The 26745-nt window shown below is 45.8% G+C and overlaps 1 protein-coding gene across 1 annotated transcript; it reads right to left on the reverse strand.

The window, feature by feature from the left end:
• Positions 1-3687: 3687 nt before the first annotated feature.
• LOC121868874 (otolith matrix protein OMM-64-like) lies at positions 3688-26745 on the reverse strand. Its single transcript, XM_042369865.1, has 4 exons — positions 26639-26745; positions 21499-21657; positions 18398-18580; positions 3688-3898 (listed from the first exon to the last, which is right to left on the reverse strand). Exons 1-4 carry the CDS (start codon positions 26743-26745, stop codon positions 3688-3690), a joined length of 660 nt encoding a protein of 219 aa, XP_042225799.1.

Below are 26745 nucleotides of genomic sequence, written 5' to 3' on the forward strand. Positions count from 1 at the left end.
ACGAGACACTCCTACCAGGGAAGATGATATGTTTTATTATGTGTTCAGCTGGTGCAGGGATCAATCTCGGTGTTATTAACTTCGATTAAATTTGTATATTATGGTGATGTTTTTTTTGTTTTGTTTTAATCGTATATGTATGATGTTTGCTCAGGTTCTCGTGTAAACTGTATTAGACATGTGGAGGCTCCAGCAGGACGCCAGGAAGGGACTACAACACCTCTGTATCTGGCTGAAGAAAGAAGAAAGAAAACGTCATTTAATATTTAAGGGATAACTCTCACGAAAGTTTGAACGTAGCTGCTCAATTCTACTTACCGAGTCAGTGCCAGTGGTATACCTGTCCCGGTGTTCAGGGCTATGCGGTGTTCAGGGCTATGCGGTGTTCAGGACTATGCGGTGTTCAGGTTGTGTGTCAGGACTCGGGTGGTGAATACCGTCGCGTCAAAAGAGAGTCAGTGTGATAGACAGTCCTGATCATTAGCTCAAGATGACGAGTTTTCAAGTAACATAATAGAAAGTATCAATATTGACGTTAAACAAACTTTTAAAAGGACTGTGTGGAGAGATGACTTGTGTGTGGTGGTGGGGGGGTCAGCTTGAGGGTAGGAACCTCAGTGCGAGTGTTAGTCACAAAACTTTCACCTTCACTCCGTCTGCCTGCATACAGTACACACGTCTTCTTTTCATCTGCCGCCGTACTTAACCTAAAGACTACAACTGGCCGTGTACATGAATATTACCTGCCGTCCCCCTTACTCCAGCAACCTGTGCACGTATATTAAATAGGAAAATAAAATACACCAAAGTCTTGCGGCTCAGTCCATTCCAGCGGCAGTATCCCTGGAAAGCCCTTCAGCCCAGGAAAGCCTGTGAAGTTATTTGACCATTTCGCTTTATCGACAGCCTGGAGCAATGGTACGTCTCGGAGAACACTTTACGCTCAAGGTAGACAGATGGCGGACATTGGTGGTGAAGTGTGGCAATAGTGGGCGGCCAGAGACACACACTCTTACATCTGCAGCTACGGAAGCCATGTCCACGTTCTCCTGGGGTCATTAAAAGTAGTGGTTTTGAACTTGACAGTTTAACTTTGTGATCTCACAGGCTGTGTCGTATTACAAGAGCACACCACATCTGGTGTCTTACAGCCAATCAGAAGCATCATCAGGCAGATATACCACCAATCAGGTGCATCACTACCCAACTGTATCCCCAGTTACATGCACCATCAGTCACATGCACCAAGAGTAGTGACACTGTCCGCAGCTACCCGCGCACAGCCTCCGTTGGCGAGAGAAATGGGCGGGGACTGGGCCAGTCAGGCGGCGAAGCGGGGAACGGAGGTTCATCTTCAAGTTGGAAATCGGAGACCATGCAAAACCCATCGAGGTGCCTGGCTCTCGCCCGCACACACGCTCCTGGTCCGTGTCCATTATTAATAAATCATCCAGACCTATACCGTAAGGGTGCCAGAACGAGGGAGTGTGACGCTTTAAGAGTCCGTCTACTGTACACGATTACGTCTGGTTTTACCGGCACCTCTCTTGTATGTGTAGTGGGAGTGTTACTGTTTACACTCATAAGGCGGGAAAGGATTTTGTTTTACTTGTGTTTGACAATTCTTATATTGAGGTGAGGAGAGTTAAGGAAACGAGAAAATATTTGTTGTTTGCACTTTTTTTAATTTTGTATTAATTCATTATACCGCATTTGTCAGTTGATGATATGAACACACACACACACATTATGTATTTATTTATTTTGTGGGAGGATTATTTCTACCTGTCTTTGCTTCCTTGTCCCTCTTGTATGTCTTGTACCATTCTCCATTATTTCCCTGGCTGTGTAGGGTTGTGTGTCCCTTGATCCTCCCTCACAAAAGCGGGAGTGGAAATAGGATGATAGAATGGATAGATTGATCACTAATATTTTAAACTGTGTACTAGTTGCTGGTGGGGCTTTGTACCGTTATAGTTAGCAAAGAAAGTTTACAAATTGACGCTGTTGAGGTGTTATTAGATATGGGAATGACTGTAAACATCGCCACTTGCCTTGACACTCATTACATCACCAGTGTTGTGTTGGGATGACACGAACACCTGAGGCCTGGTGCTGTGTTACTGCTTATTGTAGTAAGAAAGTTCATCTTTTTTCAGAAACTTAACGCTCGTGTAAACGGAACAATTTTGTTTATTTCATCTTTATAGGTAATATTTACCTCTTTACTGCCCTTCAGGTAGCAAACTACAGCACTACTTCACGATGGTGTGCAGCGTCCTCTCCAGGCTCACAGTACACTGGGATATATTAGACACGATGCATATTGAGGTGTGTAGCAGCAAGGTGTAGATCATTATACTCGGCAACACCACAGTGTCAAAAACAAATATTCTATCCCTTATGATACCTGGGAAGACTGGATAACAGACAACTGCATCTTTAACCGAGTGACGTGCAGACATGAACCTCGATCTGTACCATAAACCTTGCCGGTGTGTTTGTGCACCAGCGCTTCCTGCAGTTTATGGTCGATCTCAGCCAAATGTAGCATGCGTCCTCGGGCGGGGGCCCCCGGCCATTATTTTAAAGGGCTGTGGATTTCGGGGCGTGTATTTTTTTTTTTTTTTTATACTGATGTCAGCCACACTGGGAAATGTCCCATCAAGCCCCCTCGGGGAGCGTACCTAAAGAGGTTAGCATCAGCGCTTGCTCACACACACACACTGCTCACAAACCCTCCCTTCACACAGACACAGTGTTCATACTTCATACTCCATACAAATGCACATTGCTTGCTTACACACACACACACACACACACACACACAGGTTTATCCACTCTTATCACCAGAAGCCAATTAGTGGTTATAGTTTGAAACTCTTATGGCTCATTGTGTCCTGGTAGAGGGCTCACGTGCGTGATATTTGCTGTCCTGTACGAGAGGATAAATTAGTAATCTTTCTTTGACTGTCATTTTTTAAAGTTGTTCACAGATTAGACAGGAAAAATCATGTTTTAAGTTGTTTTATCTTTCTTCGCCACCAGTCCTTGACGCGACGGACACCAACACACGTCTTACAAGCTTTCCTCACCTTTCTTCTGGGTGTTTATCCAAAATCTTGTCTTAATGAGTCCAAGAAACCATCGAGGAGAAACTTGTATAAATCTTTTATACACGAAAACGTAAGATATTCATGTATGCTGTTTTTATATTTCAAACACTCCATGTATCACTGCGCGGCCGCGGGTCTACTGGTTCATATATAGTAGTGTCCACTTAACTTCCTGAAGCTCATGAGTGTCTCTTTCGTAACTTTTCCGAGATAACCCGTGGTATTCAGGGGAGCACCTTCCACTGTGGTCCTTGTTAAGTGAGAAGCTCCGTGCTGAGCAACTTGTCGGCTGCCTCGTGGCTGCACAATTCCCTGTGACCTGCAGATGTGCACTCAGGCTATATAAGGGGTTGAGCGGTGGAGTGAGTGAGTGTGGGGGGTGCACCTTCCCTTTGAACCCCTGTAATGACCCCTTCACGTTATCCAAGAGAGAAAGAGAGAGAGTCCATCCATATGCAGCATAAAAAATAAGAGAATTGGCTACAAGTAGATTCACCCAGTAAACGTTCACTTTTGACTATCAAGAGTTCGGGTTAGCTCGTCTGTTTTTCAGGAAGACGAGGCGCTGCTCTTAGGGGTCGTCTTGGTTGGTGTCGTCGTGGTCGGTGTCGCCGTTGTCGGTGTCGTCGTGGTTGGTGTCGTCGTTGTCGGTGTCATCGTGGTTGGTGTCGTCGTGGTTGGTGTCATCGTGGTTGGTGTCGTCGTTGTCGGTGTCATCGTGGTTGGTGTCGTCGTTGTCGGTGTCGTCGTGGTTGGTGTCGTCGTGGTCGGTGTCGTCGTGGCTGTTTGGTTTAGTTTTTGCATTCGCATCAGCTCACAGTGGTCTTGTTTTCTCCTCATTCCTCCATTATCATTCTTTTTTCTCTCTCCCATTCGTATTTTCTTTTTATTTCTCCTCCTTCAGTATTATTATTGTTTTACGAGAGGTTTCTGTTGATAGTGTCGTGCCTCATATGTACCAAGATCCTTATCCACACACACACACACACACACACACACAACGTAAACACCTAGAAAAAGTGCAAAAGAGGGCATGCAAGATTATTCTCTCCCCTTCCTACTCCACATATCAAGAAGCGCTCAACACACTGACCCTTTCGACTCTCACTGACCATCACCACGACCTCATCTGCAAATTTGGTAAGAAGCTTCTACACCATCCTCGACACCGGCTCCTACTACCACCTGAGATCCCTAGCCCGAGAATTGCTGTTCGACACCACAACCGCATCCAGCCCATACGTGCACGAACTGATCGCTATAAGAACAGCCCAGTCCCAACCATTGTAAAATTATCAATAACATGTAATAAATCAGTGTATTCACTCCCAGTAAACACTGCTCCTACACTGTCACTATGTTGAAATGAACTGTAGTTTGAGCTTTTCCCCATCTAGTTATTATATATCTTATTTGTATCACTTATGTTACTTGTATATTATTTGTAATTCGAAACCCATTCCCCAAATATGTAACTGTATATTTTCAGCCTTCTGGCTGCCAAGCTCTTTCAATAAACCGTTAATATAAATAAATAAATAAATAAATAAATAAATAAATAAATAAACAAACACACACACCAGAAATAGCTCCAAGGGGATGTTATAAATTTTGTGTCACATGAACATTATTACCTGTCTTAATTGGTTTATACCGTGTGTGTGTGTGTGTGTGTGTGTGTGTGTGTGTGTGCGTGTGTTCCTATACTGTATACTGGTTATTACAGGTTTGCTGTATATCATCAGGGTCGTGCTGGAATCCCTGTATTGTAATTGAACAAGTTAGTAATTCGTTCATGGCATTTTGAGCCCCGGGCTTAATGCAGCTGACCATGTTAAGTAGTTGGGAGTCTTTCGGTGCGTGGGAGGGAGTCTTTCGGTGCGTGGGAGGGAGTCTTTCAGTGCGTGGCAGGGAGTCTTTCGGTGCGTGGGTGGAGTCTTTCGGTGCGTGGCAGGGAGTCTTTCGGTGCGTGGGAGGGAGTCTTTCGGTGCGTGGGAGGGAGTCTTTCAGTGCGTGGGAGGAAGTCCATCTGTGGGTGGAGTCTTTCGGTGCGTGGGAGAGTCTTTCGGTGCGTGGGGGGGGAGTCTTTCAGTGCGTGGGAGGAGTCTTTTCGGTGCGTGGGAGGGAGTCTTTCGGTGCGTGGGTGGGAGTCTTTCGGTGCGTGGGTGGGAGTCTTTCAGTGCGTGGGAGGAGTCTTTCAGTGCGTGGGAGGAGTCTTTGGGTGGAGCTTCTGCGGCAGAGTCTGTGGGAGAGTCCGGTGCGTGGGTGGAGTCTTTCAGTGCGTGGAGAGTCTTCAGTGGGAGGAAGTCCATCTGTGGGTGGATTTTGTTATGTTGACACCGGCCAATGAAGGCAGAGGGGAGGCGAAGGTGGAGTTCTTCCTCTTGTCATATTACCATCTTCCTGAATTACTCCGTCAACCTCCTTAATGATAGATAATTATATTTACCTTTTACAGATAATAACTCCGACGCGAGAATGATGACGAGGTAGAGAAAAAGAAAGATGGCCGCTAAAGATGGCCGCTATAATACTCATAAACCTCAATGGCAGAAAATTATAATTACATGTCAGAAATATAACCCGACGCGAGGATAGTATATAATTATGGTAATTATAGTTTGAATCGAGTTTTTTTTTTGTCATTATAGAGGTGAAAGATGATTATATACCTTTCAGAAATAACCCGGCTGGATATAATGATAATTTGGTAAAAAGAAAATGGATTATAGACAATTTGACACAAGTGAGTGGCGAATACTTTGAGGGTGTTGTGGTGGCGAATTGGTGGATGTTGAACAAGTGAGTGGCGAATTGATTGATGGTGAGTGATGGCGAATACTTTGAGGTGAATTTGTAGTGGCGATTGGTGGATGTTGAACAAGTGGTGGCGTTGATGGATGGTGAACTAGTGGTGGCGAATTGATGGATGGTGGTGAGTGGCGAATTGATGGATGTTGAACTAGTGAGTGGCGATTTGATGGATGGTGAACTAGTGGTGGCAAATTGATGGATGGTGAACTGTGAGTGGCGAATTGATGGATGTTGAACTAGTGAGTGCGAATACTTTGAGGGTGAATTTGTGAGTGGCAGGTGGTGGATGTTGAACAAGTGAGTGGCGAATACTTTGAGGGTGGTGTGAGTGGTGGTGGATGTTGAACAAGTGAGTGGCGATTTGATGGATGGTGAACTAGTGGTGGCGAATTGATGGATGGTGAACGTGTGGTGGCGGATTGATTGATGGTGAACTAGTGAGTGGCGAATTGATGGATGGTGAACGTGTGAGTGGCGAATTGATGGATGTTGAACTAGTGAGTGGCGAATACTTTGATGGTGGATTTGTGAGTGGCGAATTGATGGATGGCGAACCAGTGAGTGGCGAATACTTTGATGGCTGGTGAACTAGTGAGTGGCGAATTGATGGATGGCGAACTAGTGAGTGGCGAACTTGTCGAACCGAGCAAGATAAGAGAGAAAGATGGATGTGGGAGTGAATACAGAAGTGTTGTCGGCTGGCTGGCGCAGGTTATCCATCATGCTGCCACGCCTCCCCACTTCACCTCACCCACGCCTCCTCCTACCACCTCACCCGCCTCCTCACTACTCACCCACGCCTCCTGACTTCCACCTCACCCACGCACCCCTCACTCCCACCTCACCCACGCCTCCCACACCACCTCACCCACCCTCCCTCACTACCACCTCACCCACCCCCTCCCCACCACCTCACCCACCCCTCACACCACCTCGCCCACGCCTCCCCTCACTACCACCTCACCCACGCCTCCCCCACTACCACCCCACCCGCCTCCCTCCTACCACCTCACCCCACACCTCCCTCCCACCTCCCACCCCCTTCCCTCACTACCCACCCTCCTCCCCTACCACCTCACCCACGCCTCCCTCACTACCCACCTCACCCACGCCTCCCTCACTACCACCTCACCCACGCACTCCTCACCACCACCCACCACACTCCCTCACACACCCTCACCCCGCCTCCTCACACCCCCACCTCCCTCACTTCCACCTCACCCACGCCTCCCACACCACCACCCCCGCCTCCTCACTACCACCTCGCCCGCCTCCCTCCCACCCACCCACCCTCCCTCACTACCACCCCTCACCCACGCCCCCCACTCCCCTCACCCACGCCTCCTCCTACCACCTCACCCACGCACTCCCTCACTCACCACCTCACGCACTCCCTCACTACCACCTCACCCACGCCTCCCTCACTACCACCTCACCACGCCTCCTCACCACCTCCCCACGCCTCCTCACTACCACCTCACCCACGCCTCCCTCCCACCACCTCACCCACGCCTCCCTCACCACCACCTCACCCACGCCTCCCTCACTACCACCTCACCCACGCTCCCTCACTACCACCTCACCCCGCCCCCTCCTCCACCTCACCCCCTCCCTCACTACCACCTCACCCACGCCTCCCTCACTACCACCCCTCACCCACGCCTCCCTCACTACCACCTCACCCACGCCTCCCTCCTACCACCCACCCGCCTCCCTCACTACCACCTCACCCTGCCTCCCCTCACTACCACCCTCACCCACGCCTCCCTCACTACCACCTCGCCCACGCCTCCCTCACTACCACCTCACCACGCCTCCCCTCCACCACCCCTCACCCACGCACTCCCCACTACCACCCTCACCCACGCCCCCACACCACCCACCACACCACCCCACCCACGCCTCCCTCACACCACCCACCCACGCCTCCCTCACACCACCCACCCACCCCCCACCCACCTCACCCACGCACTCCCTCACTCCACCTCACCCACGCCTCCTCACTACCACCTCACCCACGCACTCCCTCACTACCACCTCACCCACGCCTCCTCACTACCACCTCACCCGCCTCCCTCACTACCACCTCACCCACGCACCTCCCTCCTACCACCTCACACGCCTCCCTCACTACCACCTCACCCACGCCTCCTCACTACCACCTCGCCCACGCCTCCTCACTACCACCTCACCCACGCCTCCCTCACTACCACCTCACCCACGCACTCACATCATCACCAGCCCGTCCACTCCCACTATGTACTCCGGGTTTGATTCAACACACTTTACACTCGGTCTCAATGGACGCACTCTGTACTCCCACTCTCTCGTCATAACCTTTTTTGCTTCACTTGTTGAAAACATTTTCCTATCACACTTGCAAACGAACACAATTTACACCCACACACTATTTGATCAAACTTTGTACTAACTTTATTGAACATACTCTCCGTTCACTCTCTACTGAACACACTCTTCGTTCACTCTCTACTGAACACACTCTTCGTTCACTCTCTACTGAACACACTCTTCGTTCATTCTCTCTACTGAACACACTCTTCGTTCACTCTCTACTGAACACACTCTCCGTTCATTCTCTCTACTGAACACACTCTTCGTTCACTCTCTACTGAACACAGTCCCTTAATTGTTACAGGGAGACTAGGCCATGGGCGCCCCGCGACGGTCACAGGTATGAAAACAAAATAGTTGAGGATAAACAAGGTCTCTCTACTGTGAGTTTGCCTCCTATGTTGTGCTCAGTGAATGTATCCAAGTAAGGTAGAGTCTCAGTGTAATTTAGGAACCATTTTGGATTTTTTTTTTGGCTTAGGTCAGTAAGTGTGGTAGGTTCTTACGTCTCTACTCTCGAAGAATATTCATCGTCCGAGCCAATAAAAGTACAGACCCTGATTCAGAGTCATGAGCCTGAGACAAGGACCTCGTGTGTGTGTGTGTGTGTGTTTTATTTGTGACTGGTCCTGAGAAATGGGTTTAAGGTTAATGAGAGACGAGGTTACACAGGCAGGGCCCTGCATGACCGAACAGCGCAGGCCAAGTAATTATTACCGTGTGGTAGCCATTACTCACAGTGGCCAAGCCCTCATCACCACCCCCACCTTACTCCCTCACCACCACCACCTTACTCCCTCCACCACACCCCACCTTACTCCCTCACCACCACCCCCACCTTACTCCCTCACCACTACCCCCCCACCTTACTCCTACCACCACCCCCACCTTACTCCCTCACCACCACCCCCACCTTACACCTTACTCCCACACTACCCCCCACACTCCACTCACCTTCCTCCCTCGCCACACCCTAGACTACTAGCACCCTCCCACGCACCTCTGCCGCCTTACCCCACCGTCTCCCTCAACCGTACCGCGCCTCTTATTGTCTAAGTGAGGAGGCGGAGGAGGAAGGATAGGACATATATTTAAAACACCCTCCCCCCCACCCTTGATTAATAACAGTTCACGTGATTATATCAGATCACGGTTGTCATGTCAGATCACGTGGTCATAGGATATCACATTGTCAGAGACTTCAATATTCGAAACTAATTTAACCAATCTTAATTATAAAAGGAAATTCACTTTTTTATTGAGCTACTATACGAGTCGCTAACAAGACCCACTTCATAATACTCTTTGATCCTCTCCAATGATTACCTCTACGAGTATACATGTAGGTCCTGACCACATGTGTACCCTGCTAACCTCGGTGTCACTAAGATTAAGTTGTTGCATGCGAGTGAACTTACAATTAGGAACACGAAGGTAATTCGTACGATTTTGGGGTAGTTTCTTAATTTTCAGGTACCTGAGGGTCGTTAACCTAAAAGCTGGCTCACAGGGTCAGGCTTTGATGTTTATCATTATTATTATTGTTGTTGTTGTTGTTGTTGTTGTAGTACTTGTTGTTATTAATCACTATTTGTTATAAAACTCCTTGTATAAACTGTTAATTGCCTGTTACACAAATAAACTAAACTGCTTCTTCAAACAGTCGGATTACCTGTACAGTCATGCTGCAGGACCCCTCAAACATGCCCTGGCAGGTTATGTTACACCCAACAATATTGTTATTGTTATTGTCGTGACCAGACATATTTAAGTCACCAGAGTTTTCCGGTTGGTGTTATATGTCATAATGTTTCCTCGAACACCTGATTCTGAGAACTGAGCGTGTAGTGTGGTGTTACCGGGCTGCAGCATGGTACCATTACCAGGAAAGGTGTGCAGCATGGTGCCATTACCAGGAAAGGTGTGCAGCATGGTGCCATTATCGGGAAAGGTGTGCAGCATGGTACCATTACCAGGAAAAAGGTGTGCAGCATGGTACCATTACCAGGAAAAAGGTGTGCAGCATGGTACCATTACCAGGAAGGTGTGCAGCATGGTGCATTACCAGGAAGGTGTGCAGCATGGTACCATTACCAGGAAAAAGGTGTGCAGCATGGTACCATTACCAGGAAAGGTGTGCAGCATGGTACCATTACCAGGAAAAAGGTGTGCAGCATGGTACCATTACCAGGAAAGGTGTGCAGCATGGTACCATTACCAGGAAAAAGGTGTGCAGCATGGTACCATTACCAGGGAAGGTGTGCAGCATGATACTACAGCACTGTATCAACGGGATACGGACAAAAATCCCACCGGACAAAATCCCTTAGGGCAAAATCCCCACCAAACAAAAACCCCACCGGACAAAATCCCCACCCCTACCGGACAAAAACCCCACATAGTAATAAATAAACCACTTGTTTAAAATTTTCAATAATTGTCTTACAAATCCACTTTGATATATCTTACCATTACTGTCCTCACTTTTTGGGACCTCAGGGGACCCGTGACCTCACAATCTCTGGTCTCTCAGGTCTGTTTAATGACGCTTGGTACCATGAGGCGAACCGTATAAAAACCTTGTTCACTTGTGCACTAATTCAGTTTTCCTTAAACAGTCTTTGAATACAGTCGGAAGCTAGATAGCTTGTTTCTATTTTTCATACAAATTTCATTTAACGTGAAGTTAGGTTAGGTTCCAGTAGAGGGGTTTTGTCCTAGGGGTTTTTGTCCGGTGGGGTTTTTGCCCGGTGGGGATTTTGTCCTGTGGTTTTTGTCCTAGGGGATTTTGTCCGGTGGGGTTTTTGTCATGGACCCGTAACAACAGCCCCTTATACAATATTGTAACAACAACCCCGTGTACAACAGTGTGAAATAAGTCCCGTGTACTGTACAATTGTAACAGCAGTTCCGTGTACAAGAACATAAGAAAATAAGGAGTCTGCAATAGGCCGGTTGGCCTGTGCATGGCAGCTCCTGTCGAGAGTTACTACCACTCTCTATCATCCATGAATCTATCTAGCCTCCTTTTGAAACTTTCCAGAGTTCCCGCACTTACTACAAAGTTGCTAAGCTTGTTCCACTCGTCCACCACCCTATTTGTGAACCAGTTTCTTCCTATCTCCTCCTAAACCTAAACTTATCCAACTTGAATCCGTTGCTCCAGTCCTATCCTGCTCGGATATTATAAGAACTTTATCTATATCCCTTTATTGATTCCTTTCACCCACTTAAATACTTCTATCATATCTCCCGCACTCTTCGTCTTTCTAGGAATGCAAGTTAAGTTTCTTTAACCTATCCTGATATGGAAGGTTTCTAAGTCCTGGAATCATTTTTGTCATTCTTCGCTGCACCGACTCTAGTGAATTTATATCCATTCTATAATAGGGCACCAGAACTGAACCGCATAATCGAGGTGCGGCCTAACTAGCGCAAGATATAGTTGCAATAAGACCTCTGCACTCTTGTTACTTACACTTCTAGATATAAAACCAATACTATGTTTGCCTTATTTCGAACATTAACGCACTGTTTTCTAGGCCGTAGGTCCGGGCTTTAAGTACCCCTAGGTCTCTTTCACAAGTCGACTTCTCTAGGTTGATGTTGTTAAGGCTGTATACATTATAAGTGTAATAACGGCCCCGGGTGCAGCAGTGCAGGATGAAAGAGTGAATCACAAGGTCATCAAGAGCAGTGCAGCACAACAGAGCGTGCAGCAGCAGCAGGTGGGCAGGAGGGAATCGATAGTGCTTGCGGATTGTGTGCCGAGAGAGATGGGGGAGGGGAGGTGGAAGGAGGGACGAGGTAGGGATAGATTGAGGAGAGGAGGTAGGGGAAGGAAAGATAAGTAGGGAAGGTAAAATGAGAAGGGGCGTGATGATTGAAAAGAAAGGGGAAGAGTGAGAAAGAAGTAGAGGAGGAAGCAGAGAGGTATGATTATTTAGGGAATAAGGGGAGAGGTGGAGAGGTCAGGATGAGTTAGGGTGTGTAGGGAGTGAGTGGAGGACTGGACGGGCCGCCCCCTCCACCTGTCACACCATCACCACCCCCCGCCGATCAGCAGCTTGTGTGGCGCCGTCTCTGAACGATAATTAATACGGTGTGGTTTACGGTACGAGAGCAGAACTTTATTGTCCTCGTGATTAAAGTTAAGTTAGTTCAATTAAATTAGGTTAGATTAGGTTATTTATCTCCTCCCTCGCCTCCCGTGTACCGTCATCACTCCACTCCGCCATAAATCGAGGCGTTACCGGTGACTCGTGGGAGAATTACCTTGGTTGGGGGAGACGTGACTTGGCGAATATAATTTTTAAAGTCGATACCTCTTCGTCGACCAGCCAGGACCGTTGTGGCGTGGCTGTAATTAAGACTCGGCTGATTTTAAGGTTCACGTCCATTTCTTGTGAGTTGTGAGTGCGAGGTAGTGGCGCCAGGAGGGTGCTCATGGATCCCCCTCCCCTCATCCCCTCACACCTTACCTTGCTTCACCTCCCACCCCCCTCCCCACTCATCCCCTCACACCTTACCTTGCTTCACCTCCCACCCCCCTCTCACTCATCCCTCACACCTTACCTTGCTTCACCTCCCACCCCCCCTCTCCACTCATCCCTCACACCTTACCTTGCTTCACCTCCACCCCCCCCTCCCCACTCATCCCCTCACACCTTACCTTGCTTCACCTCCCCCCCTCTCTCTCTCTCCCTGTTTCAGATATGCAGCGGGGGAGATATTTCACCCCTCCCCACCAGTCCTCCTAAGTATCGACTTAGAGCACCCAACTCTTCCACCCCACACCAACACCCCTCCCTCACTCCCCCACTCCCAAGCCTTCAACACACACCCACAGCCCCTCAACACACCCTTCAACACACCCCCACATCCCTCAACACACCCTTCAACACACCCCCACATCCCTCAACACACCCCATCCCTCAACATCCTCACACATCCCTCAACACACCCCCACATCCCTCAACACACCCCACATCCCTCAACACACCCCACATCCCTCAACACACCCCCATCCCTCCAACACACACCCCCACATCCCTCAACACACCCCACATCCCTCAACACACCCCACATCCCTCAACACACCCCACATCCCTCAACACACCCCCACATCCCTCAACACACCCCACATCCCTCAACACCTCCATCCCTCAACACACCCCCACATCCCTCAACACACCCCACATCCCCAACACACCCCCATCCCTCCAACACACCCACATCCCTCAACACCACCCCCACATCCCTCAACACACCCCACATCCCTCAACATCCTCACACACCCCAACTGTTCAAATCTCCTCTTCACATCATCACACAGCAACTCTCCTCCCTCTATTACCCCTACCACTACACCCACCCCTTCACCCCACCATTCCTCCCTCATACCTCTCACCCCCTCACCCCATCAGCCTCTCCAACCTTAATAAGTAACCCCTCACCCCCTCGTTCCTACACCGACTCACTCCTACAACTCCTCCCCTACAACTCCTCACCCTAACTCCTCCTCCTAACTCCTCACCCCTACAACCCCTCACCCCTACAACCCCTCACCCTACAACCCCTCACCCCTACAACCCCTCACCCCTACAACCCCTCACCCCTACAACCCCTCACCCCTACACCCCTCACCCCTACAACCCCTCACCCCTACAACCCCTCACCCTACAACCCCTCACCCCTACACTTCCGTCCAGCACTCACTAATGGACAATTGATTTATCACTAGTAAATTTATCGCACACACACACACACACACACACACACACACACACACACACACACATAATCTGGTAAAATAATGCAGGGTCTCGGGTCTCCAGCAAGCCACTGGTATTGGCAGCCACAAGTAGTAAGAACGTTCTCAATATTCTGTATTGAGTTTATTGATCTTTAAGGATGAGATATCCCCGTCGTGTATTGAGAGATATCCGTGTTGTTTTTGTCTCTCATGTCATGAGACAGAGGACGAGTTATAAGTCGCTATTATTCTTCCGTCTTCTGTCAGAGATACACTTGGGGTATGTCTTCTGCCTCTGTACTCAAGTGTCTGTCTACAGTAATATTTGTGTAAGAGGCAGTGGTCGTCGTCACCTTCCAGGTTGTCGGATTTTTGTCAGTGTTTAAACCCTGAGCTGTCAGTCCCGTTGTGTACCAGTGTTAATGGGTCTTCAAGGGTCCTCTCTTAAGCTTCCATAGTTTTATTTATACTACGGTATATATATATATATATATATATATATATATATATATATATATATATATATATATATATATATATATATACACACACACACACATATATATACATCGCGGCCCGTGTTTAATTCTATATCACTGTTTAAGAACCTAGTCTAGTGTGTCTCTCTCTCTCTCTCTCTCTCTCTCTCTCTCTCTCTTTATTTATTTTTCATCTGTGTACTGGTGAGGATGACAGCGGTACACCCCGGCGCTGACTTTCATTGTACGTCGTTGTTAAGGGTCCTCTTGCAGGTTTTACGGGCGTCCCTTTTCATGGTGGGGGAAATATCGTATTTTTCTTAGAGGATGTTCACTTGGTCTTTGTGTTGAGGGGTGAACCTCGGCCAGGTGCAGGGGATATAATGTACGCCATCACCTGCACACTCAAGACGGATACCTCCCGTTATTTCTCTCGTCTTGGATTTCCTGGAAAACTTTTTGGGGTCACATAAAGTGTCGTTGTATCCAGATGGGTCGTGTTCGTGATGTGAGAGAGAGAGAGAGAGAGAGAGAGAGAGAGAGAGAGAGAGAGAGAGCTGCCACGTCGAGGAAGTACATGCAGATGTATACTCCTGTTAATTCTTGATATTCTATTATAAAAATCATCATTGTTGGAGCAGTTGGTCGACAACGTGTGTATCTCATGACGCGTGACCATAAAAAGTTCGGTTCTATGATTTTCAACTTTATAAAATCTTATTACACAGATTACACACCTCCTTTTATTACTCCTTTTATTACTATTGCCGAATGCATGTAAATATAGGGATATAATTGTGTATTATAGAGGTGTTGATCTTTAAACGTGGGTGGGCAGGACCGGAGAGTGAATACAGCAGTAGCGTATTTGTGTACTGTGGCTGGTGGTGTCTTGTACAGTCCTCGGGTAGTTGTTATTGTCCGCTGAAGTAATATGAATTGATTGAGAGAGAAACATTTTACCATAAAGGTTATATCTCTAAGCATGATCTCAGTTTTATTTAAGGCTTATATAAATGTAATGATGCGGGTCTATATTATGAATTTATTTCCGTATGTGTAAAATAGAAGAAAGGGGGAGGTAGCGGGGAGGGGGGGGGAGGTAGGAAGGGGGGGGTGAAAGGGAAGGAGGGCGGTAGAAGGAACAGACACTAGTTTATTATCCCCCGCTCGACAAATGTAGTGATGGAGAGGGATATAGAGAGAGATGAGCTTGATGATTCTGTCTGTTCGTCACCGTTTCATTTTCTGGAGCGTAGCAGAAAATTGTAAATCTTATGAAAATTTCTATACAAAATAACGAAATTAACGATGGCCTAGTTGTAGTATAGCCGTTGTGGGTGATAGAGAATTATTGATAACTTACGTCTCGTTGTGGAATAATGTCGCGTGTTGAACCTTAGTTAGACGTAATGTATCTCAGGTGTAACGTGTGTTCTGTTAACGCTCCTGCCTCTACGTGCTTCACCCCACCAATGGTCTTGTGCCGTGAATGACTGCTGTTATAGCGCGGCCGTAATTCACAACACGAGTGAATAACTGCTAACTGCCTCCTCCTACACCTGCTGGAATTACGGCCTTAGTGTAATAGTTATTTTTAAGACACCCGTAAAGGAGTGTGTCACTCTTAACTACCTGGTAAAGTAGTTGACCGATACAGGTATACCCGTGTATTAGTAATTAGTGTACCGCGGTATATGACCTTCCTACACTCCCTAGATGAAGAAGCTGGTGCAGTAGTTCTCAATGATATTATGGTAATTTTATGCACTAAAAGTTAATGTTATGGGGAAGTCGTGCAGGATATAGGCCTTGGGAGTGTTTACAGTCGTGTATCCCAGAGTTTTATTTAATAACACGTAAACGATGGTAGAGAATGTCCGCCGACCATTACACGCCCTGCTGTAAACGACGGTATTTGCATATCTATTAATAACATTGTGGTTGACGCAATACATAGTTTACTGAGACCCAGGATAAAACAACTTTGTGTGTGCAGTAACCGTGACCAAGAGAAATAAGGTAAAACAATTAGGACAACACATCACCTCACATTAAGGTGATTATAGAGTAATAACATAACTATTCAGTAATATTTATCGTCTGGTAATGGACTTAGGAGGAAGATCCATGATGCCTAGGGGTAACTCAAGAAGTGATGCGTAAAACAAATTTTTCCTCGTAAATTTTCCTATCCAGCGTCACAGTGGTTTAAACTCCAGAGGTTGACCGGGTTAACACGAGGACATTATTTATTTTTCTGTACTTTATGTTTATGTGAATTGACATTGAAGAAATATCACCGTCGGTACAGTCTTAAGATATGTTAAACCATTTAAGTTATGTACAAATGACGGACAAAATTCTATCGAGATTTTTAGCAATTTGGCATCGAGTTGAGGGTCGTGTTGGGGAGTGGAGATTGAGGGTATAAGATCTGTTTGTTTACTCCCATTTGTCTTTGCATTGTAGATTAATGTTTCTTTTATTGTTATCGCGACCTAAACCGATGTATATGACCCACAAGTAGATGCCAATATTGCTAAGTGTCCAGGGAATTATGGTCTCGGCTCTACATCACCTTCCTGTACTGAGTGGGGGGAAAAAAGTGGAGTTTTAGGTCATTCCCGGGACTGTTATGTGCCAGATATTTTTGGACTTATTGCCGATAAAACTGTTTTATGGGTCGAAAACAAAACTTAGTGTTCTTTTGCCTCGTAAAACTGTGCGGGCGCGTGTTGTTTATCCCGCCTAGCGTCAACAGGTCACACCAGCAGGCATTAGGGGACTGTTCTTGTGACTCACCCACACCTTTTTCTTGTCTTCTGCTTCGTCTTACTAGGCCACACTATTTTACTCCCCTTTCTTCCCGTTCTTACTGGTGTACACATTATTTGAGACTCAAAAACTTAGAATTTTTATGGATATAATACACGAGTTCATATAGTAAAAATTAAATGCCGAGCTAATATATATATAAATATATATATATATATATATATATATATATATATATATATATATATATATATATATATATATATATATATATATATATATATATATATATATATATATATATATATATATATATATATATATAAATATATATATACACACAATCAACACCTCAACCCGCCAGGATTCGAACCCGGCCCTCGATCCAATGACTGTGACCAGGAACGCTAACCTCTGGACCACCAGGCTCGTGGGACGTGGGTTCGAATCCCTAAGGTGTTGATTTACCTGTGTAGTCCGCGTGCTTTATTGGGCTAATGAAAAAAAATATATATATATATATATATATATATATATATATATATATATATATATATATATATATATATATATATATATATATATAGTGTGTATGTGTCTTGCTTTACGAAGACTTCAAGAATTAAATTAAATATGTAAGTTATACAGGAATATATTTAAGCTACATGGGTTTCACAAGGGCTCAAACACTAGGGTATAAGGAAATAAAGAAATGTTTCCACTGGACAGAGGTGCACCCCCATAATGGTGGAGCAGTAGTCTCGCTGTGTATTTCCGGCTGGCACAAACGGGTTTCATTTGCCGGGCCACAGAGGCCATTCCCCTTTCAGTATATCGTTTACGCTGTTCCCCGAAGCTCTGTAGGGCAACTACCCTCGGACGGGAAGGGTTAGCTGTCTGGCCCCGGGATATTGACGCGACAAAAGTGTCCTGCCCTGAATATATTGTGGACAGTAACGCTCCGCCCGCCGACCTCCTCTTGTTTTGTAGGGGCACAGGGAGGCCTCCAACGACCCTGTTTATTTTGTAGGGTGACAGTATACAGAAAGGAAAATAAAAGTAGTTGAGGATATTGCCATAACAGAGAACAGGTCTCTACACACCCTTTGACAGTGACACACAACCTGGCCGAGGCCGTACACCTGGCCAGGGGTCCAGAGTGTGGCGGCCTCCAGGGGCTCTCCGCTTCACTGTTTCCCGCCCGCTGTTGCACCTCACTGATACACAACGGTGAAACTTCTTTTCCCTGTAATAACTCCAGTTCTACTTCAGACGGTTCATTAAAACTTCATATACAAAACATTTATAGTTACTGGAAAGAACTTACTCGTTTTGGTGATCGTCATGTTAGCAGGAGGATGACCCATTCCACTGATGACGTATATTAACATGAACTAGTCTTGTATGTGAATAAGAAAAGTCATATGTAATATAAATATCACTTTGTCAAATTATTCAACACTTTTTATTTTGTTTTAGTTCATTCTGCGAGAGGTTTAGGTTATTGCGTTGAGTAGTAGTTTCCGGTTCATGAATCTGTAAGACTTGGTAGTGCGAGTGTACGGTGGCGGCAGTGACCTGAGGAGGCACTCACGCACAAGGTGACGAGGAGTGGGTCTTATGTCCAGTCTGTTAAAGAGAGCAACTGCAAACAGAAGGCCGGTGCATATTCGTCTGGCGCTATAAATAGTTCGTGCTGGCGTCGTGGTCGTGCCTTCCACTGGGTTACTCTAGTTGTAAGGAACTCAAGTGTGTGTGTGTGTCACCCCTTTCTCTCCTTCCCTCCTCTCTTTGTCCCTCCCATTACATCTTTCACCCTTCCTTGTCTCCTTCCATCCCCCCTTGGTCCCTTACATTCCCTCATTTACCTATCCTTTTCTCCGTCCCTCCCTCCCTCCTTTTCCATTGGAGGGAAGGATAATTTCTCGACTTCCTAAGGCTACATCTTGTGAATTTCAGCCCAAGAAAAGAATTCACGTCTCAATATTCCCTCCATACCCTGGCCAGGAGATGGCTAGAGCCTTTGTGTGTAGCTCTTGTTGAGTTGTCGCCTCGAGGATGATATGATCTTACCAGGAGCTCGTGGGTCTGTTTATAGAGGAAGGAATATGACCCTAAGAAAAGAATTGGTGAGTCATGAGGAATATTCTCCATGGATATTCCTAATAAAATATTGATTGAGTTTGTGTTTGTTTCAGGGTGATTTGTCGAATGAAAGTTGATTGGGTTCTGTTGAGGAGGAACGAGTATTACCCACAAGAAAAAGACTATAGTTCTCATGAGTGATATTCCCTATATGTACTGTTAGTTAATAATGGTTGGGTTTTTTAATGTTATGGTATAAGTTGGATGATTTTCTACCCCAAGGTAATAATTCCTCTCCATTTGTAGGGAATTTGAGTTTAAGACGAGGATCAAGTTTGTGTAGGAGGGAGGTTGTTACTTATGATTTTAGTGCTTCATATATTTATTACTTCACAGTGTCTTCCTATCAACATTTTTGTCCACCAAGACTCCAGCCAGCTCAGAGGGCTACCGTTAAGGGCTCCGTATTTAAGAGGTGACGCAGATCCTCTCCCCACCCCCACCCTCTCTCTCCTTGACCTGCCTGGGTGACCTGCCTCCCTGGGCCCTCCCCCGGCCGCCACCCACTTAAGCTCCCCCCGGCAACCACTTAGAGCCTCCCCAGCAACCATTTTCTGGACTCTTGGGTACTTGAGGTGGTTTCCGAGGCGTTTCCGGGCTGGAGTCTCAGTGGCTGGCCGAGTATTGCCGCTACATGTTGGGGAGGGAAAGAAAGTTGGTTATTTGCTCTCACAGCGTTGAGGGTTTTAACTTTTACCGCGCAAGAGAGACTATCCGTGTTGTGTTACTGGTGTGGAAGGTTGGTGGAGGACAGGTAGGTGTGGAGGACAGGTATGGGGGGAAGCAAATTTACCATCGTTGAACATCATCCATCCTTTTTCTGTCACTTCCCTCGTAGCTCCCCTTATCATTTTACACATGCATACTTTATTGGTCACACACCTGCTTGCTCAATTTTACACACATGCATACTTTACATAAATGCTCAGTTTACACACATGCATACTTTACATAAATGCTCAGTTTACACACATGCATACTTTACATAAATGCTCAGTTTACACACCTGCATACTTTACAAACATGCTCAATTTACACACGTATGAACCATAAGGTACACCAACTACTCTTGCGTCGTACAGTATATACACAGCCCTAGTGTTCGATTGTTGGGCGAGAAAGCTCTTTCTAACAACATGTTGAAAGTTTGCGACGATGAATCTACTTAGCAGGAAAATTAATATGGTGTAATGATTTAGGCGGAGCTTGAGTGGAAAACTTCTCCCAATAAAAAGGAAAACGAAGGAAAAAATACTTCACGGGAAAATTTTGTTAAAGTACCACGAGATTTTATTCGAACCTGCGGATTTTTTCTCCAGAGGCTCTGGGATTTTTTTTATCGAGAAATTGACGAGTTTTTAAAAAAAAATCTAATAATTTTTCAAGAAATCAGGAATTTTCTTATATCCTTATATAATTCACGAAAAACTGATTTTTTCTTTTTTACAAGAATTTAGGAAAGTTATCGAGAAATTCGAAATTTTATCAAGATGTCGACATTTTGTCCAGAAATCTGTAACCTTGTTAACCAAACTATATTTTTCTTGAGCAATATAAGACGGGAAATCTGGAATTTTATGAAAAAAATCAAAATTTTATCAAGAAATTCCCATTTGCAGGAAGCCTGACTGATGCTCAAGAGGAGAGATTGTTCAGAACCTCTTAGCCTGGCGTACTTTGAATAGGAATTGGGTCTTAAAAGGTAATTTACTTCTCTGGAGTAATCCACGTGAGGGAGGGAAGTGGGTGGGAGCGCATCAAGGGAGACCCAACGCGTCCTCAGCTGACCTGGAGAACTTAGGAGCCTGGGTGAGGGTTATAGGTACATGTCTGCTTATAGCGGAGGAGAGAATCACGTCACGCACGTGGGTTCTTTACTCTTGGTGTGGGTTCTTTACTCTTGGTGTGGGTTCTTTACTCCTGGTGTGGGTTCTGTACTCTTGGTGTGGGTTCTGTATACTTGGTGTGGGTACTCTTTACTCTGGTGTGGGTTCTTTACTCTCTTACCCTGGGTGGTGGGTTCTGGGTTCTTACTCTGTGGGGTGGTGGTGTGGGTTACTCCTGGTGTGGGTTCTTTACTCTTGGTGTGGGTTCTTTACTCCTGGTGTGGGTTCTGTACTCCTGGTGTGGGTTCTTTACTCCTGGTGTGAGTTCTAAATTCTTGCTGATGGTTCTATACTCCTGGTTCACTGCTTCTGTTGGTTCTTGGACGTAATCCCTGGACACACCACTCCATGTAACACCATACGTGGTAGAGTATGCTCACAGTAACAGCCAGGTTGATCAGGCTGTTTACCCGGGCAGCTAGGTAGGAACATACCCGGAATCGAAGTCAGGTAAATTTCAGATAAAACCTAATGACTGAATAAAATCTGCGTTGGTAAAGCGCAAATTAGAGGTTGATGACCGTCAAGTAACGTCAGCGGGAGGGAAGGAACAACACCCAGGTGTGTGTAAAGTGAGGTGGCGTCTGAGCCTCAGGGCTAATAGAAAAGCGACACATTAAGCTGGTGCCAGGCAGATCATTAATGACAGGCAGTATAGCGGCCCTCATACCGCCACGCCGGAGAGAACTGGTACTAACGACGCCCTGGCGGAAGTGTCAATATTGTTCGCAGACGTTCTCGCCGGGAGGTGGGGCAGCTCCTGCTTTTGGGAACCTGAGGATCGATGTGTGGACCTTATTTATGATGAGACGCCGAGCCACAGTTTATTATTGTATAGATCCAGCCGCCCACTCTACGTGTCGGGGCATATTTTTCTCTTATTTTCACTGTCTAGTTCAGTTATACATTCATTGGCCTTTTTTTTATGTGACACCGTTGTTAGATGTTGTTTTTGTTATATACATCCTGTTTTAACTTGATGTTTGTTTCTGCTGTGTGAATGTGTTCGTAATTATACCTACGTACGGTTATATATAGATAATGTACTTGTATGAAGGATAAGTGCTCTCTTAAACCTGTCTTTTGTATCAGTACGGGCAACTAACTGTGTGTGATACCAAACTTACAAAGGGTGGGGAAGGATCATAAGAAGCCTACTTTAAAGTAGCTCAATCCTAATTGACTCCAGACATGGGGTGATTACATTTTGATTTACTCGATTACAATCGTGTTAACTTGTAGCAAATCCAGTGTACAGTACTCCAACACACATGGTTTTCCAACTCATATGATACTCCAACACACCTGGTACTCCAACACACCTGGTATTCCAACACACCTGGTACTCCAACACACCTGGTATTCCAACACACCTGGTACTCCAACACACCTGGTATTCCAACACACACGACACCCCATCACACCTGGTATTCCAACACACCTGGTATTCCAACACACCTGGTACTCCAACACACCTGGTATTCCAACACACCTGGTATTCCAACACACACGGCACCCCATCACACGGTACCCCATCACACGGTACCCCATCACACGGCACCCCATCACACGGCACCCCATCACACGGCACCCCATCACACGGTACCCCATCACACACACAAACTGCCGAGTTACAGAAAGGATTTTCGTCAGATTCAGTATAAGCGGATTAATGTAAACCAATATTGCTGTACCTGTGAGAAGTTGCAGGCTACAGAACAGTGTTCCTGAATCCTTGTGTCTAATCCAGATGGAAGATGATGTCAGTAAGAAGTCACCAGTGATAACGACAACCATCTCTTCCTCAGTGGCCCCACTCTCACATTCCTAATGACGTAGGAATGAACGTTCACGGTTTCTCACTCCCCCGCCAGCCTCCCCACCTACCGTACTAATCTTGTGTCAGTGTCTGTAACCTGTGTTCCCTGAGGCTGTGACCTCACGTGTAGAGGCTTAACATAGTAACCATGGTAGACTACCTACACCTGTCTGATAGGTCGCTCATCCTGGCACACTGATGACAGTAGCCAGGAATGTCTGACAGTTTCGAATTTTTTAAGTGACATATTACTTAGACTTATGAAAACTTTCCATGAAACGATGAAAATAAGTAAAACGAACTGGTAAACAAACAATATTTGTGACATCAGCTTAAGAATTTATTATTATTATTATTATTATTATTACAAACATTTTATTCTAAATCCAAAATAATATTTGTTGTTGTTTTTCTGGGAAAGAAAAAGTTCAAGTTTTTCTTTTATGGAAATTTGTGGAGTTTCCTCATCAGGACAACATGAATATGTTAATGAAAGGCGAGGATGATTGTCGTAGTGCATAACATTGAGGGAGAGAAGTGCTAGTACTCTGACTGTTGGTGTTCATTACTGTTGTTGTTCTGTTGGTGTTCATTACTGTTGGTGTTCTGTTGGTGTTCATTACTGTTGGTGTTCTGTAGGTGTTCAATACTGTTGGTGTTCATTGCTCTTGTCGTTCTGTTGGTGTTCATTACTGTTGTTGTTCTGTTGTTCACCAGAAAACTTGAGTAATAAACAAACAGAACCGTTGTTTAGTGGTTGTGTTGTACCGTTTACCTGTACCTTTACTCACATGCTGTACCGTACTGTATCTGCACCGTTGATGGTTTTGAACAGTACCATTGTGGGCGGCACTTGGCGCTGGACACCCCCCCCCCCTGATGGAAACCAATACTGGCGGCATTGGCTGTCTGTTGTGGTGGCTTTGTTAACGTTAAAGCTGAACCACACATTTGCATATCACAGCTGTTCCCTCTCCTTCTCCTCCTCCTCCCACATTCTTCTCTCCCCCATCCCCGGGACTTGACTATAGTGTGTGTGTGTGTGTGCGCGCGTGTGCGTGCGTGCGTGCGTGCGTGTGCGTGCGTGCGTGCGTGCGCTATAATGACTAGGTATGTGTGAATGTTATGTGCTGTGGTGTCTTGAAGTCATGTGCTGTGCCGTACCAGATATGTGTGACCTTGTAGGATTGTATCTATGACATGGAATGAAGTAAGGTCAGAGGTCAAGGTCACATCCCAAAAAGTTACTGGGGTGATTTTTTTTTACTTACTAGGTCACAGTTAAAGGTCAGAGGTCTAATGCTTGTGTCTATTGGCTAAATGGAAGTTCACAAAGGCTGAATCTGTTGATTTTGGATAAATTTGACTTGTGGTATAAATGCTAAGAAAACCGTAAGAGATTTAGAGATATTGGTCACTGGTTAAGGTAAATTTGGATGCCACTCTGTGTGCTAACTCTGTCTTGATAACGCGATGGTAAAGCTTTTAGTTAATGTCTTACACGATCTTGATGGTGTCGAATAATTGCGTTGATTTAATTGGTCGTAATTTACAGTCTAAACTAGGTGTATCGTGTTAATGTTTTATTTGGTAATTTAAAAGTCATGATTATTATTATTTTTTTTATTTACGTAGTTTTTATTAAATGGTATTGGCAATGTCTTGACTAACTCTAGGTCAATATAGACCTCTATATTAACCTTGGACTAACTATACCAAGTGTGTTTTGTTCGAATTTTAATTGGTAGTTCACAGCCTTAACAGCGTATATTAACAGTGTAATGTTAGTTTTTGGTATTGAAGGTTTTAACTGGGTACAGTAGTAGTGGCGTGACGGTGGAACTATGATAATTACACCTTAAGCTTGTGTGAGTTATGTTTGTTTAATATATGACCGTACAAGGCGTTGGCTCTGTGTTTGTACATGACCACTGACCAGTCCACAGTCTCCGACGCTCGTGTGGTGAGTAGTGTTCCTCGTAAGTGTACCAAAGGTCGTGTATTTTAATCTTTTGTTTGGTAACTGGTGTTAAGTGACCGTATCTAGTGAAGGTTGTCTCAGAAATTTTGACGCTGTTTCTTGGAGTTTATTTTTGTGGTTTGGTTTAATTGGATCAGTTAAGTGCGTTCCTACATCTTTACGTACGAGGATTATTTATAACTGTACGGACCTTTGAGAATCTGTATACTGTATCATTACTGTAAGAATTACTGCAGTTAATCACGCATGCAATTACGTCGGTATTACAGACTGTACTGGATTATGTCTGTTTGTCCTCATAATTACACAGACATTGGAGTTATCATGCGACAGATATTAACACCATCGTACAACAGACACTGCCTTTTGTGAAGCAAAGGACCTAATCTTTTCTCATGCAGTAGACATCACAATGCAGCACGAACAATGGAAGATAGACATTACTGAGAGTATCGCTACTTGTCCTCCCCTCACATAAAACAGTGAGGGTTATAGTCTACCGTCCTACACTTTTCTAGGCTTTCTTTTTTGTCTCTCCCTATACTATTTGTTGTGTAAGCGACCCAAACATTGTTCAGGATTTTTTTAACCCGTTCTTTTATTGTACACATTTTTACCTGTTGCTGTGTGTATAAATCTTTCTTGTGAAGGTTTGCGTGCCAGGTAATAGTCACTATTGTTTTATAAGTTTGTAATTTTCGTGAATGCCATAAGACGCAGTTTTAGTCAGTATATATAAACCTGTGAATTAGTGAAGCTCCCATGGGTGTTATCCCAGCACGTAGTCGTAAATTAGCAGAACTACTGTACTGTAAGATGTGAGGAGTGACCTACCCGGAAGGCAGAATGAGAGAGTGGCGGGAAGGTCTCCGGGGGGAACAATGCGTCACCTGCCAAAGGTCATAACTCGTGAAAGACTCTCAGGCACAGCTCAAGTACACTCAAGGTGCGACCCACACAAAAGTTGGCTGCTGAGAGTCCTGGTGTCTGTACCCACGCTCACACTCACCTCGGTATTCTGTAGTTTTAATTCCGCTCTACTGTCACAGGCGGTCTTAGTACGTGGTGTACCGTCTCTGGTGGTGGTAGTACGTTGTGTACCGTCTCTGGTGGTGGTAGTACGTTGTGTACCGTCTCTGGTGGTGGTGGTAATACGTGGTGTACCGTCTCTGGTGGTGGTAGTAGTATGGTGGTGTACCGTCTCTGGTGGTGGTAGTACGTTGTGTACGGTGGTGGTAGTACGTGGTGTACCGTCTCTGGTGGTGGTAGTACGTTGTGTACCGTCTCTGGTGGTGGTAGTACGTTGTGTACCGTCTCTGGTGGTGGTAGTACGTGGTGTACCGTCTCTGGTGGTGGTAATACGTGGTGTTGGCGGCTGTGTAAGGGTCAGTGGTCGTAGTTTCGTGTCTAAGCTCTACCACACATCACTGCCAACAAAAATCAGTTTATTGCTTGGATTCAATCACCTCCATTATTGTCCACTGACCCACGACCATAGCCACATGATCCTCACCTGAGAGCGAAGGTGAAGGTGGGCAGGGATGAGCCAGGGTATATAGTGTGTGTCGCTAGCTGGCGGGCTTGTGTTAGGTCCAGGTTCAGGGATAGTCTAGATATCAT

Source organism: Homarus americanus, unplaced genomic scaffold, assembly GCF_018991925.1.
Source record: "Homarus americanus isolate GMGI-L3 unplaced genomic scaffold, GMGI_Hamer_2.0 scaffold24319, whole genome shotgun sequence".
In the NCBI taxonomy this organism is placed as follows: Eukaryota; Metazoa; Arthropoda; class Malacostraca; order Decapoda; family Nephropidae; genus Homarus; species Homarus americanus.